The 14,917-nt window shown below is 34.8% G+C and overlaps 1 protein-coding gene across 1 annotated transcript in view; it reads left to right on the top strand.

Moving 5' to 3' along the window:
• USH2A (usherin) overlaps positions 1 to 14,917 on the top strand; it is a 485,796-nt gene that overhangs the window by 408,531 nt on the left and 62,348 nt on the right. The window contains exons 55-58 of the mRNA XM_087933437.1: positions 3,434 to 3,617; positions 5,075 to 5,232; positions 11,210 to 11,368; positions 13,327 to 13,489. Of these exons, the coding sequence (XP_087789563.1) occupies positions 3,434 to 3,617; positions 5,075 to 5,232; positions 11,210 to 11,368; positions 13,327 to 13,489 (664 nt within the window). The remainder of the gene's footprint in view (positions 1 to 3,433; positions 3,618 to 5,074; positions 5,233 to 11,209; positions 11,369 to 13,326; positions 13,490 to 14,917) is intronic.

Raw genomic sequence — 14,917 nt, 5'->3', positions numbered from 1 at the left:
AGCTGTATTTGAGTATTGGTCTAGCAAATGTTTTGTATGCTCTAGTTATTAGTGTAATATTACCAGAGAAAAAGCTACGTAAGATTAGGTTAAGAACTCTTAACGCCTTTTTGGCTATGTAGTTACAGTGGGCTCTAGCACTTAGGTCATTAGAGATGAGTACTCCAAGATCCTTTACAGTGTTTGGATTGTCAATAAGGTCTTGACTATTTAGCCTGTATTTTATTTTCTGATTTTTTTTGCCAATATGTAGGACAGAGCATTTATTTGTTGAGATTTGAAGTTGCCATTTGTTTGACCATTCTGATACATAGTCAAGATCTTTTTGAAGGGTAGTAGTATTGTCTGTGGTGTTGAATAGCTTTACATCATCAGCAAAGAGAATGCAGTTGCTCTTAATATGATCACAGAGGTCATTTATGTAGAGTATGAAAAGAGTTGGTCCTAGAACACTGCCTTGAGAGACACCACTGTTGACAGGTACAGAATTTGATAGGACTTTCATACTACAGCAGACTATTTTTATTTGGAAATGTAAAATGTCTTTTAGTGATGGTTCAGAAAGATACAACTGCAAGCCTGTTAATTAGGACATCATATTTTGGTAATTTTTATTATATATATGTATGTATGTATGTATGTATATGTATATATATGTATATGTATATGTATATGTATGTATGTATGTTTTATTATATATATATATATATGTTTTATTTTTATATATATATATATATATATATATATATATATATATATATATATATATATATATATATATATATGTTTTATTTGTTTTCTGAGGTTCTCATGGTATTTATATGTGGATCTTTGGTTGTTCGGGTTTTCTCCCGCGTAAGATTCGAAGTATCTAGGCAACGTTTCGATGAAGTCTCATTCATCATCTTCAGGCTTCTGTCTCTGGCTCTGTGCTTCTCAGAGTAATGTGAGATTGCAGCTGCTTCCTTCTTTTAACTGCCAGTGGGGGTGGGACTTGATTGGGTGGGGGCTTGGCTGTGTTCTGATTGGGTGGGGGTGTGTTCTCATTGGTAGGGGGTTTGGTTGTGTTCTGATTGGTTGGGGGGTTAGCCGTGTTCTGATTGGTTGGAGGCGTGTTCTGTTCAGGTGGGGGCTTGGTTGTGCTCCGGTTAGTCTTAGTTGCTGGGGGATTTGAGCTGGTGAGTTGTGATCTTGCTGTTTGGCTTCTAGTTCGTGGTCCTGCTGCATCTTCATAGTGGGTGTCGGTTTGCTTCATGTATGGCTCGGAGGGTTTGAAGTGGGTAGTGATGCAGCTGTAGTGCAGCTTCTGGTCCATGGTCGTGTCTCATCTTCTGAGTGGGTGAGAGTCTGTTTTCTACATGGAAGTGTGGTTGTGGCATCTTGTGTGGCTCTCATGGGTGTGGGTCTGGTGTCGTTCTTCATGTTAGGTACTCGTCTGTTCATGAGGGCGGGTTTCCAAATGGCTGGAAGGCGGGAGGTGTCATCTCGTTTGTTCATGCTGTGTGGGCGTTTTTCTATCTCTATGGCTTCTCTGATTATTCTGCTGTTGAAGTGTTCGGTTTTGGCGATAGTTCTGGTATTTTTAAAATCAATTTCATGTCCTGTGGCTTTGAGGTGTTGGACCAGGGAAGAGGTCGTTTCTTCTTTTTTGATTGAGTTCTTATGTTCTTCAATGCGTGCATTTATTCTTCTGTTGGTTTGTCCAATGTATGTGGTAGGGCAGGCAGTGCAGGGGATTTCGTATACTCCTTGGTTTTCTAATTCGATTTTGTCTTTGGGGTTTCTTAGGATGGTGGATATTTTTCTGTTTGTGCAGAATGCTGTTTTGATGTTGTGTTTTTGGAGGATCTTGCTAATTTTGTCTGTAGTGCCTTTTATATATGGGAGGAGGGCTTTGCCGTTTTCTTGTTCTCTGTCTTGGATTTTGGTTGGGGTTTCTTTTTGGATTAGGTGGGTAATCTTCTTTCTTTGGAATCCATTGGCTGTAAGTACGTTGGTGAGAGTGTGTAGTTCGGTTTTTTGGTGTTGTTCATCGGCTAAGCATTTTGTTCTGGAGATGAGTGTCTTGGCTACGGAATTGATCTGTGCTGGGTGGTGGTGTGAGAGTGCATGTAGATAGCGGTTTGTATGTGTTTTCTTCTGGTAGATGGTATGTCCTAGGGAGCCATTGGATCTTTTGTATACCAAGACATCTAGGAAGGGAAGTTTATTGTTGGCTTCTGTTTCCATGGTGAATTGTATTTTGGGGTGTAGGCTGTTGAGGTGTGTGAGGAAGTTGTTCAGTTTTTCTTTCCCATGTGGCACACCCATGAGAGCCACACAAGATGCCACAACCACACTTCCATGTAGAAAACAGACTCTCACCCACTCAGAAGATGAGACACGACCATGGACCAGAAGCTGCACTACAGCTGCATCACTACCCACTTCAAACCCCTCCGAGCCATACATGAAGCAAACCGACACCCACTATGAAGATGCAGCAGGACCACGAACTAGAAGCCAAACAGCAAGATCACAACTCACCAGCTCAAATCCCCCAGCAACTAAGACTAACCGGAGCACAACCAAGCCCCCACCTGAACAGAACACGCCTCCAACCAATCAGAACACGGCTAACCCCCCAACCAATCAGAACACAACCAAACCCCCTACCAATGAGAACACACCCCCACCCAATCAGAACACAGCCAAGCCCCCACCCAATCAAGTCCCACCCCCACTGGCAGTTAAAAGGAGGAAGCAGCTGCAATCTCACATTACTCTGAGAAGCACAGAGCCGGTGACAGAAGCCTGAAGATGATGAATGAGACTTCATCGAAACGTTGCCTAGATACTTCGAATCTTACGCGGGAGAAAACCCGAACAACCAAAGATCCATATATGTTTTAATATATAAATGTTTTAATATATATATATGTTTATATATATATATATATATATTTGTGTGTGTGTGTGTGTTGCCATGTACACTAAGATCCTCAAAATGTGGTCTTATTTTGCCCCTTTTTTCTGAGGCATGCAAATGTTATGAGTGGAAAAGGCTTATTCAGTAGTGATCCATGATTTTGAACTCTCTCCTAAGCAAACTTCATCCAGTTATGATATTATTTAATAACTAATTAAACAATTATTTTTATTTTTTCTGGAATGATAATCTTTTGTATATTGATTGATTTATGATTAGTGAATTTTGTATTGCTATATAGCTCTTTTATATTGTGTACTTTAGTTCTAGTTTAGTATTATCTGAAGGAGGTGAAATATAATTTTGAGGTTGAAGTTGTATAAGTGAAATATATTTATTAAAAAAATTAGTAACTCTAAAGATGAATCATAAATGAGCTTAGATTTTTTATGTGTTAACATATTTTAATACATTTATAAAACTAAATATATTATTATAAACACAGTTTTGCTAATGTAATTACAGGAGTATGGTCACAGCCTCGTCATATTACCGTAAGCTCTAAAATAGTAGAATTGTATTGGGATGAGCCAGAAAAAAACAATGGAATTGTCATTCAATATAGATTATTTTGTAATGGAGAAGAGATTTTCAATGGTGGTGGAGAAAATATGAATTTCACTCATTCTGCCATGCAACCAAATGACAGGTAAAATGTCCCTTATTTGAGAAAGGATATTGTTTAATTTTTTTTTAATATATATTGATATATCATACTTTAACCTACATTGGGGCTTAACCCAAGGATTATGCAGAGATGTAGATTTGGTGGGCAGGTTACCATTTGGAACACACATGGACAGGCATTTAGCACCCATTGGGATCACCTTAAATGAAATATGTCCTTTCCAAGCATCTGGTACCTGCTGTAGATGGCAACCACACAAGCCCAGGAAAAAAGAACTATTTTAAGAGCTTCCAATTGGGGCTCCTTGCATGCCCCAAATAACATTAAGCTTTTGAATCAGGATGTCTGCACAGCCTAAATTGTTGGCCCCAACACAAATGTCTCATGTAAATTAACATTGTAATCAAAATTATACTGAATACAATTCCCCATGAACTTCACATAAAGATACCTATCTGGATTGTGGAAAATATGTTGTATAGGTAACTAACACTTAGTCCGTTGGGCCTTCCAGAACAGCTTTCACCTAACCACAACTAGGCTAAGCCAAGTCTAGAATTTCTAGAATTACATTTCAGTGTGTGCATTTATTGCCATGATATGGAAGTGGGTTTCTGCTAGGATTTAGATTCCTAGTCTAATCTATAGCCTGCAGGGCCAAAGTGGTTCTTTATTCACATGTTAAACCATAACCTGATCCTGCCGAGTTTCTAGATTAGCCAGGGCTGGCTAGCTATTTCCATCCATTGTGATTACCAATTAATCATATCTATCATATTATAATATTTTTAATTAAGCCATGCAAATGTTCAGCCATACAGTCATACCACTGCTGCTGATTTTGTCTACAAATATGTTGTTTTGTCAATCCAGCTACAGCTTCTATGACTAGATAGGCCATACCCATTTTAAAAAATAGTGCATGAAATAAAGGAAAGACGAAATGGTGGCATAGATTATGGAAGGTTTTTTTCCTTATGTTTATCCATAGGAAGTACAATTTAATACAATAAGCTTGTTAGATACTGATTTGTAAGATTTACGCCCCATCTTTCATATAGGAGCATAAATGTCAGTATGAATAATGTTTCCTTCTCCAGTTGTTTTCCCCTACAACAACCCTGTGAGATAGTTTGATCTGAGAGATTATGAGTAAAGTCCCTCAGGCAGAATAGCTTTTTAGCAGGTCTCCTTGATCCTTGTCTACCTTACACTATACATATGCATGTTGGCCAAAGAATAAGTACTTATTTCAAGCACCTGCTCTTAATGCATAACTACAAAATAGATGAACTAGGCTCTCTGTGGAGGGAGAGAGGAAGAGAGAGTCACATGACATTCATATAAATGGTGGACATTACATTGTGTTGGAATATGATAAATATAATGAATGCTAAAAGAATTGTAAAATACCTTTATATTCTCGGCTTTGTTTCCTCTTCTCCTTTCTCTCCCCGCACCTTCATATATATTTATAGATATGTTTACCAGCTAGAAGCCAGTACATGGGGTGGTAGCAATATCAGTGAGAAATATATTGTCCAGACACCAGCAACAACACCGGAGGAGATTCACATACCATATAATATCACAGTAATCAATGCATATTCCATATTTGTAGCATGGAACATTCCTGGTAAGCATATGTATTAGTATTCAGAAGCTCATAGATAACTTATGTATCTGTTTCAGTTATTTATTATTTCCTCTGCTTGGTTCCCATTATAGAAAGAGGCAGACGTGAAAGTTGTATTGATGCAAGGATGCATCCTAAGGCAGATATTAGGAAAAGTTATCAATTCCAAATAACAGCAATAGACAACCACCTTTTGGATTTTTCTACTTTATGCATCAAAATAATTTAATAATAATAATAATAAGTCATCTGTAATAATAATAAGTATTATTAATTAATATTAATTATTATTATTAATTAAATTAATAATAATTAATTAAATATTATTAATTAATATTAATAAGTCATCTGTAACAGATGATAAACTAATTAATGAAATAATTAAGCAATAAAATCAACTATACTCTGTTCAAATATAAAAAGTGCCATATGATGGATTAAATTTAATGATGGACATTGAGTTATACTAGTAGCTTTAGCTTTAGCTTTAGTCTGTTTTAGTTTTAATTAACTAATTTATTAAAATTGGTTTCAGGACAGGGTGAAACAATATTCTTTTTGTTTCCTGTTCTATTGAATACAATGTGTATTCAGTCATTATGAGCACAAATTAAATACAGACCAACAAAAGTTCAGAAAGAAAGATAAAATAAATCCTAGGTTCTTTGTAATGAGAACTAGCATTGCATGATGATGAAAATAGATAGGAGGGAGGGAGGGAGAGAGAGAAATATGCTTATAGATAATATTGTTATTTATTTTAAAAAGTAATGTTGATATATAACAAATTATCTTGTTTATAATTTAGGTTTAAAAAAGTCTATTCATTTCTGTTATAAAAATATTCAAATATATTGATATATATAGCTAAAACATAATAACCATTTTAATATTCAGTATTTATCCCAAATTATTTAAAATATTAAAATATTTACATCTTGCACAAAGGTCACCAGATGAGAAGATAATATAAAACATTAAATAAAAAGTTACCAAGTAAACATTTACCTGCATGCTTGGAATAATAAATATTACTGTATGTCCATTGAATCAATTCTTAATAGATCTATAATATCCTGAGCTGTCAATCTTTTAGTTTTCAGAAGCACAAAATCCATTATAGAAATGCTATAATATATGAAGAAGATTAAAATCTTAAATTAAACTCACTCCCCTCCACCCGTACTGCCTAAAAGGATTTAAAAACCCAGGAGAAGGTGGATGAATTTGACTTATAATCTACAGCTGATTTCATTGGAAAGTGTCCTATACACTGTCTCACTTTTGATAACCAGTTTCTGTGAAAGCTTTGAATATTCACTCTTAACAGTCCAATCCCTGTGCAGATCTGGACCTAGCGAAAGTGATTCTGTGTGGAATTTTTTGTGTGATCAGATAGTTTACACAAAGAATTTTTAATTAAAAATAGGCAACCAGACATATCCTGCAAACATTATGATGATTTCAAGCTATATAGAATATTCTGGTACCATTTGCCAGACATCTGAATTAACACAGTCTTTATATGGTAACCTTGGTCAAAAGGGAAAGCTAAGTTCTTTCGGATCAGAATAAAAACCTCCCTCTGTTCTTTCCTTTCCTTTTTATCTGTTTGAATTGATATGTTTTAAAACTTAAAGATGAGAAATTACAGTAGATTCTCACAGTTTAGTGCACGTTGCCATGGGGGAAGTGAATGTAAAATATCTGATGCTAGGGATATGGGAACAGATAATTACAGTCAGCTGTCATCTTTTGTTTTCTTTTATGCACTTCCTGGGGTGCCTGACAAAGCCACAGATGTGGACACTATAGGATCCTGGTTTGATCCAAGATTTTTCTATACTTAGACACGTTAATAACATTTGAGACAGAAACTTGCCCATCACTTTAAAAGGACAGTCCTATTACCAGCATTTTTCGAAGGGAAGTGATGAGAAAGATTGATAAGAAACTCTTGCTTAGAAATTAATATACTGAGTAAGAATAGCATAATTCACTCACACACCAAGAATTTATTGATGTGTGAAACAGCTGATAGCCGTGTGTAGTTGTAAAGCTTGCGTGGATTCCCTGAAACACTGAACAATGTTGTAAAAGAAGAAAGTACTCATAATTATTATTTTAGGTTAAAAGAAGAACTTACTCATAAACTTACTCATAAGAACTTGTTCATAATTTCAATTTTGGCATCAATTTCTCCCTGTCTAGCATATCCACTTCCTTTGTCTGATGAAGCGTGTAATAAATATTGCACCTCCTACCAGGTGTGATAGGTGAGGGCACTTGTCATCCACCTACAAACCTGTAAATCATTAATTAAAATACAAAGGTTTATTCTTGTAGTTTTGCAAATGATTTGTGTGGATGGATATATGTGCATGCATTTTAGGTACCTGCTTTTTGCTATATTGATAATTTACTGAATAATCTGATGGAGATGGTTGAGAACCATAGTCCAGACTAGAACACGGCAAAAAGAAAGAATACATCAAAAATCTATCTTCTTTAATCAGTAATTCCAAACAATAATGCATCTTAAGGAATAATTAAGCTTGCTTCTTGTTGCTGATCATAAAGTGGATCCATTAGGCTTATTATCAGGGTGGGATTCAACCCGTGTTACTAATGGTTCGGTGACTACATTTTGCGCATGCATGTAAAAACCTTTAAGCTGTGCCGCCTGGACAGCTGAAAAGTGCTGCACGTGGGTGCGCAGCGTTTGAAAAGCCACTTTTTTCCTGTTTTTTCAACCTCAGCTGTGCCGCACAGGACAGGTAAGAGCCTGGGCAGGTGGGTGGGCCAAACAGCAGCAAACACAGAACTACTCTTCAGAACTACCGGTTCTATAGAGCCAGGCAGAACTGGTAGCATCCCACCCCTGCTTATTATCTGAAAAATTAAGTAAAAATATAATTTTTGATGAAGATGAACGTTTTTACAAAGGTCCAATAACAAGAGGCTAGATATAGTGATTTCTTAGATACAGAATGCGGATAGGTTGAGGATTTATGGAGTGGTGTTGACCAAGAGATCAACACCTGAGAACTTATCAAAAAAGATGGCACAGGAAAGTCTTTTTACAAGAATCCTGATAATTAGATATGAGGCTTTGCTGTATTTAAGACTACCCATGAAAAGCTAAATTGTAAAGGAAAGGCAACCCATAAAATTGGGACCTGAGAAACTGTGGTATTGTAAAAAAGCAGGTGGTGATAGGAGCAACTGAGAGTAGAACAGTGTTCCTCCCTACATCATAACTATTATAAAATGACATTACATACTCTGCAGGAAGAATTCATATCAGGTTGAATCTTATTTTCTTTAGAGTTTACTTTTTCCATGGATAATTTCTCTCTTATGCTTTTAATAGTTTACATAAAATGATATACAGTATTTCGCTCTTTTGAAATCAAGCTTTAAAATAAAGATTGGCAGCGATTCTCCCACTGAGATTATCATTTTAACTGATATTGTCTCCTAGAATAAAATAATTTTTTATTCATCAAACGTTAATAAGAGGCTAGTTGGTCACAGTATCCTTCTTCTATGAAAAGAAGCAACATTTTGGCATTTGATCTCCTTGTCTTCTTAATAAATTTAGATTGCATAAGGACCCGTCAGTACAGATCCATTGAGTCTCCTTTTATTTTATTTAGGATGCTTCAACCATGGGGGTGTCTCTAAATTCCAAAGCTTTATAAATGTAATAATTCAAAAACCCTCTCTTACCAACCTGGCAAGATATAAATGTAGTGGTTTGATTAGTTAAAGAATGGAAAGATGCTTTAACCTATTTCACTTAGGGTGGTAACATGACTGAAAAGGGGAGACCCCAGTTCTACTTTACCCGGAGACACAGCAACGATCTGAACGATCTTTCAGTCCAGTCTACCTCAAAAGCTTATTATTGTCACAGGAGAGGTCACAAGCATGTAGACTTGCTGATGATAGCACTATTAATGACATTGACTTATTTTAAAAGGCATTTATAGCTGTTTCTATGTGGTTAGCAAGATTGATAACACTATGGTATTTTTCCATACGATCACCATATATTTCTTCAAAGTCTTGGCTTCTAATTCAAAAACTAACCCCACATGAAAATTTAACCACAATATTGGATTTATTCCAGGATCTCACCACTTTTTTTCAAAACCGTTTAAGGCTATTCAGTTTCTTTCCTTTAAGACTGTTGTTTTCTTCATGATCATTATATCAATCTGAGCAGTTAGAGAACTAAATGCATTACAGGTAGCTTCACCATATCTAGGAGTATTACAGATAGGTTCCCGTATCTAATACCAGTAGTCTTCTATGAGAAAATTGTCATAAAGCTTCTACCCATAATAATTTCTGATTTCCATCTTTATCGGCTATCCTTACTTTTCCCAACCTAAGACTCTGTTGGAACTTATCCTCCAAACTTTAGTACTAAAATAAGTTTTGAGGGTTTATAAAACTGCATCTTTTTTTTCTTGTAAGAGGTTTTTTTTCCTTGGTTATAATGAAACAGAGAAATGGCCTTCCAGTATCTTCTCAACATTTCACCCAACAGACTTAAGAGGTCATCCCTTAATGTTACAGATTAACTGAACTGCCAGCTCTTTGCCATTTGAACTTCTCTATAGTATTTCAGCTATCTCCTCTGAATACCCTCTGCTTCACTAATTTCAGTACTTGCAGCATATAACACTGTTGCTTGAAAACCAAAACTAGAAATTGGGCAAGTGGGCAAGTAATTGTTAACATTGGTTAACAACTGGTTTTTCTAATAAATAATAATCATTTTGCCTTCCTTCTCTATCTAATTTCCTGATCTACTACTGTGTGCTTGCTCTATGGTTTTACAAAAAAGTTGCCAGATTGAATTTTAGCAGAAGGCAGAACACAGTAGAATTACACAGTGCATTGGTAATGTAAAATGTATCTAGAAATCTCATTTGATTATGGTGGTTTGGTTTGAGAAAATAACATTTTTATTTGAATATTTAGTATTGTTACTTTAAGTAATTAAAAAGATAAAGTAATATATTCTGTTTTTATGACAAGATAAATATACAATCATAAATCTTAATGAAAACAAACCTTTTCTTTTATATTAATCCAAGGCATGAAAACCTTTTAAGTAAAACTCTAAAAGTATTAAATATTGAATGAAACCACCATTTCAGGTTTAATTAACAAAGTATATTTCAAAATTATTAGCTTCTGTTATACTAATGTCTCTAATCAAGAATCTTGAACATAACATCTAAAAAACATTTATTTTTGTTAAACATTTTCCTTCCAGGACATATTGGCTTAAAAATGAATACAGTATTGAACAATGCAAGATCCCCTTCCATTGACCTGACCATTTTCACTGTGCAAATACAAAGAAGAATGGCAGGGAAACCCATCGAGATGCTGTTTGTTTGACTTGTCCTATTACAAAATTTGCACTTGCCAAGCAATGAAGTCATAAAAGAAATAAGTGGAATAATTTAACTTTTTTTAATTCATAAAGATAATCATGGTTTTCTGATTACATCTTAACTTCATAAATGTTAAATAACCTATCAGCATCTAGTTGTTGTAAATTATGAAAAAGAGTATTGCTGGGAATATTAACCAACTAAATCTTTGTTCTTTAGTGAACATGAAAATGCATTATGGCAGGTTGTCATTGTGCTCACGGTAACTTTGACACTGAATAACAAAACTGCCATTTGTACTTAGGGTAAATTAGTTCACTTTTGCTTTTACTGTTCCTTTCATTCTGACATAAATGTATGAACTCTGGAACTAACCAAGTCATGTGGTTTCCCTATTGAGTTTAGTAAATCTGCTCATCTCATTCCATTCACTTATCAGAATAATAGTGCTATAGTAGTTTCAAAATTACTGCTTTTATTTTAAAATTTAGGAAGTTTTCTCCCAACTATTTCCAATTTCAATACCATTCTATAAATTTATTTTATTTATTTTATTACAGGGTCATTTGAGAGCAATGTGCCTTTGGAGTACAATATATTACTAGATGCTGGCAGTACCTCCCCACTTGTAAAACCAGTTGGGCAACCCAAATTCATTCTTCTGAATGGACTTGATCCATACACCAAATACGAGATAAGGATACAAGCCTGCCAGAATGGTAAGATGTTAAGTAATTCCATTTTGTTATTGGAAGTAATTTTGCAAATATATTCTGTTTAAATAACAGAATAACATCTTATTCCAAAATGTTTACCTAGTAAAAGCAAACCTAGGATTGAATCATTTATTTTACACATCTCCATATTGTATCATTAATATTTCAATAGAAAATTTAAATAGTTCACATTTGGGAGAATGTCAGCCCTTTTTATGAAAAACATAAAACAAGGTGTTTTTTAAAACTATTCTAGAAATACACATTGGAGAAACTCCATTCCCAATTAATCCTACATCAGTAATTTATATATCCCTTTTATTATTCATAGGAAACAGAAGGATAAGTCTCTCTTATTTAGAATTATAAGAAATGAATGATACTTGATCTAATGGGTTTTGTTAGCATCGGTACAGCATAATGGAATTCTTCAGGTGGTATTGAATATGAGACTGCCTTTGTCTCTGGGTTTCTAAAGCAAGTGGCATTCCTCCATTGGAAATCAAACTAAATAGTTGGAAAATCATTATCATCATCAACACCTTGCCCCAAACCAAATTGTTTCAAAAAATATCTTGCATTGTCTGAATTCTAAAAAAAGGAATGTTGTAAATCATACATTGCCAAACAGATAGGACTTTAATAAGGATTGATAACTGAGCTGAGAGCATGAGTTTGACATATATTTTAAAAAGCACAACTTTACCCAAGGAACTGATTTTCAGAAAGCAAACCAGTAAGCAAGCAGGAATGAGTTTTGCAACTCACTGCTTCTTATTTTTGCTTTCCCTTTGTTAAACCAAAATGGAAAATTGTGATTTGGGGTCAAGCTTACTATCTATGTTATGAACAGAGTTTGATATCAATTTATTTGACATGTTTGAATGGACTTTATGAGGAACTGAATCCACATTATAGTCCAGAAACTAAGAAGGCAAATGTGTTCAGTATTAATGATCATCTTGCTGAATTCTGGTTTCGTATCATGGTTTCTGGTTTCGTATTCTGGTTTCGTATCATGGTTTCGTATCAAAATGTATGGTATTTGTCCTTGCAATTTCCATTTCTAAAGAAACATTTTAAGGGAAAAATGGCAGTTTTAGGCAATATTGTCTAGGCTCAGAAAGTAATCAGGATTAATTATAGTTAGTATTTGGTTGGTAGACATTCAGGACCCCATATATATATATATATATATATATATATATATATATATATATATATATATATATATATATATATATATATATATATAAAGAGAGAGAGAGAAAAGTAGGAAATGAAAACAGTCCCAGAAGGAATGGTAAAAGTCTTCCATATTGTTGCCAAGAAAACTGCATGGGCATATCCAATTAAGTTCAGCTTGAAGAACATTTTATTTCATGTGGTGTGTGTGTCTGTGTGTGTGTGTGTGTGTGTGTGTGTGTGTATAGATGTGTGTGTAAAAGTCTAGAGTAAATAATGGCAGTACAGTGAAAAACAACTGAACACAAATAGTTTGTCAAGTTGAGTCTGAACAATATTGGGATGAAACATTCTCTGAAATACCACAGATCTAGGTTCCACTGGCAAATAAAGAAAACCTCTCAGAAAATAATCACAATAAGCTGCTTGGATCTGTCTATGAAGATACCAGGGGTTGAGCTTGATTTGGAAGATGCTATGAATGGTATACTTTCCTTTCTTACATACCGAACTCTCTGATTAATGATGTTAACTGCCCAGAGATGAGAAAGGTAATGTAGAAATTTAATAGATAAATAAAACAATTGTGTCTGGACTTTCTACAAAACACCTCAAGGCCCCATATATTTAATTTTTTTATTACAGTGGTTACAATGTTTTGAAAAAGACATATTTTCATTAAGAAATATTGGTTCTCGACTCTTTGACAATTAGAAGAGTACTTTGCATGCTTGAAAGGTAATATGATTCCTAAGGTATGGTTTGTATTTTTCTAGCTGGCTGCGGAGTTGGTGAACGAGTATATGCAACCACTGCTGAAGCCTTTCCTGAAGATTTGAATCCTCCTATCATTTCAGCCATTGGACCAAGATGTATATATGTGAAATGGTTACCTCCTAAAAAATCCAATGGGATAATTAGAAACTACTTTATTTACAGGTACTTCTTGAAGCTTTGTATTTTTAAAGATTAAAGATTATAGACCTCACTATGTAGTGGAAACTTTCTGTGAAGGTGAGGGTTTTTTTCAAGATGGATAGTCCTAAGCAGAACACAAAACATCCAAATAAACACCCCAGAAAGACATAATGATTATGGAAGAAAGATTATATCATCATCACTGTTATAAAAAGAGTATTTTAGTATTACTTCTGTTTTGAGTCCTGACCATGAATTGCATTTTCAACACAATGAAAAGAACATTAAAACCAAGTCTCAATGAGCCTTCCTGAATGCAGCTGGACCAGATAGCTTTTCAAATATGCATCATGCCGAATGCAGAATCTGTGCCTGCATTAAAACTCTTCTGGTTTTCTTTTGCAGTGTAATTCTTTTGTCAGCATTCATTATGATTAGATATACTATGGTGTATTATCCACCAAGTTCAAAAACTCCAATTAGAAGAACAAGTGACTAGTATTGTGTACATGTTTCTACAATATTTTAAACTTGCACATGTCTTGCTTGTCACAGACCTCTATGATATACAGTATAGGGGTTGTGGCAGTAAGCCTTCTGTCTTTGTTGATTAAGAAAATGTAATAGATAAGAATGTTCCATTGTTCAAGGAAGAAAAGCTGGTATGTTGGGGAGAAGGGGCAGTGACTCTGTAGAATCCAAAGTAATGAATGCAGATAAGATGGCAAGCTAAGAGGAAAGGGAGAGAAGGGGTGAAAGACAGTTTGAAGAAAATAAATAGGAAGAACTAGGCATTAGCCTGAAAATCGTCATTGCTATGGAAACATGATGGACCCATGGAGTTGAAGGAAAGAGTGACAGAAAAAGAAAAAATGCTCATTAGGCTAGGCAATAACTGCCAGTGACAATGGCTTTGCAAGGAAGATAGAATTCAGGCTGATGTTTGAAGTTCCGAGATCTTCATAGTGACAAAGGAATTTGGTCAAACTTGGCTCTATACTATTTGTCAAGGAGCAATTGATTCTAAAAAAGCTGTTGATATTAGTATGTCTTGAACCAACTTACTAGTATTTTGGCTGAAGGCTTCTAGTAGTTTCTAAAATGCTCCTCGATTTGGAATATCTTCCCTTTTCTATGCTAATTGTATGACCAAATAGATTAAACCCCAATTCTGTATAAAAGGAAATAAAGTATCTTTCATAGTCCAAAACATGTTTTCATGCTGCTGATTTTGTAAACAGCACTGATGATTGTAGTAGCAATTCCATAGCAGCCAGGGAAAGGGAAAGCAGGAAATATAATGCAGAAAGTGGAAAATATTGTAAATTGAATTTGACAGCATTTGATGGCATTTGATTATTCTAGTCACAGCCAAACAATGATATAAAGAGTAATATGAAACAGAATGTGTTACTGCCTAGCAGACTCGAAAGCAATAAACCTTCCTCC

The sequence above is a fragment of the Pseudonaja textilis genome, chromosome 1 (assembly GCF_049901715.1).
Source record: "Pseudonaja textilis isolate UNSWEBS1 chromosome 1, rPseTex1.2, whole genome shotgun sequence".
NCBI lineage: Eukaryota > Metazoa > Chordata > Lepidosauria > Squamata > Elapidae > Pseudonaja > Pseudonaja textilis.
This window is presented reverse-complemented; position numbering and strand designations above follow the sequence as displayed.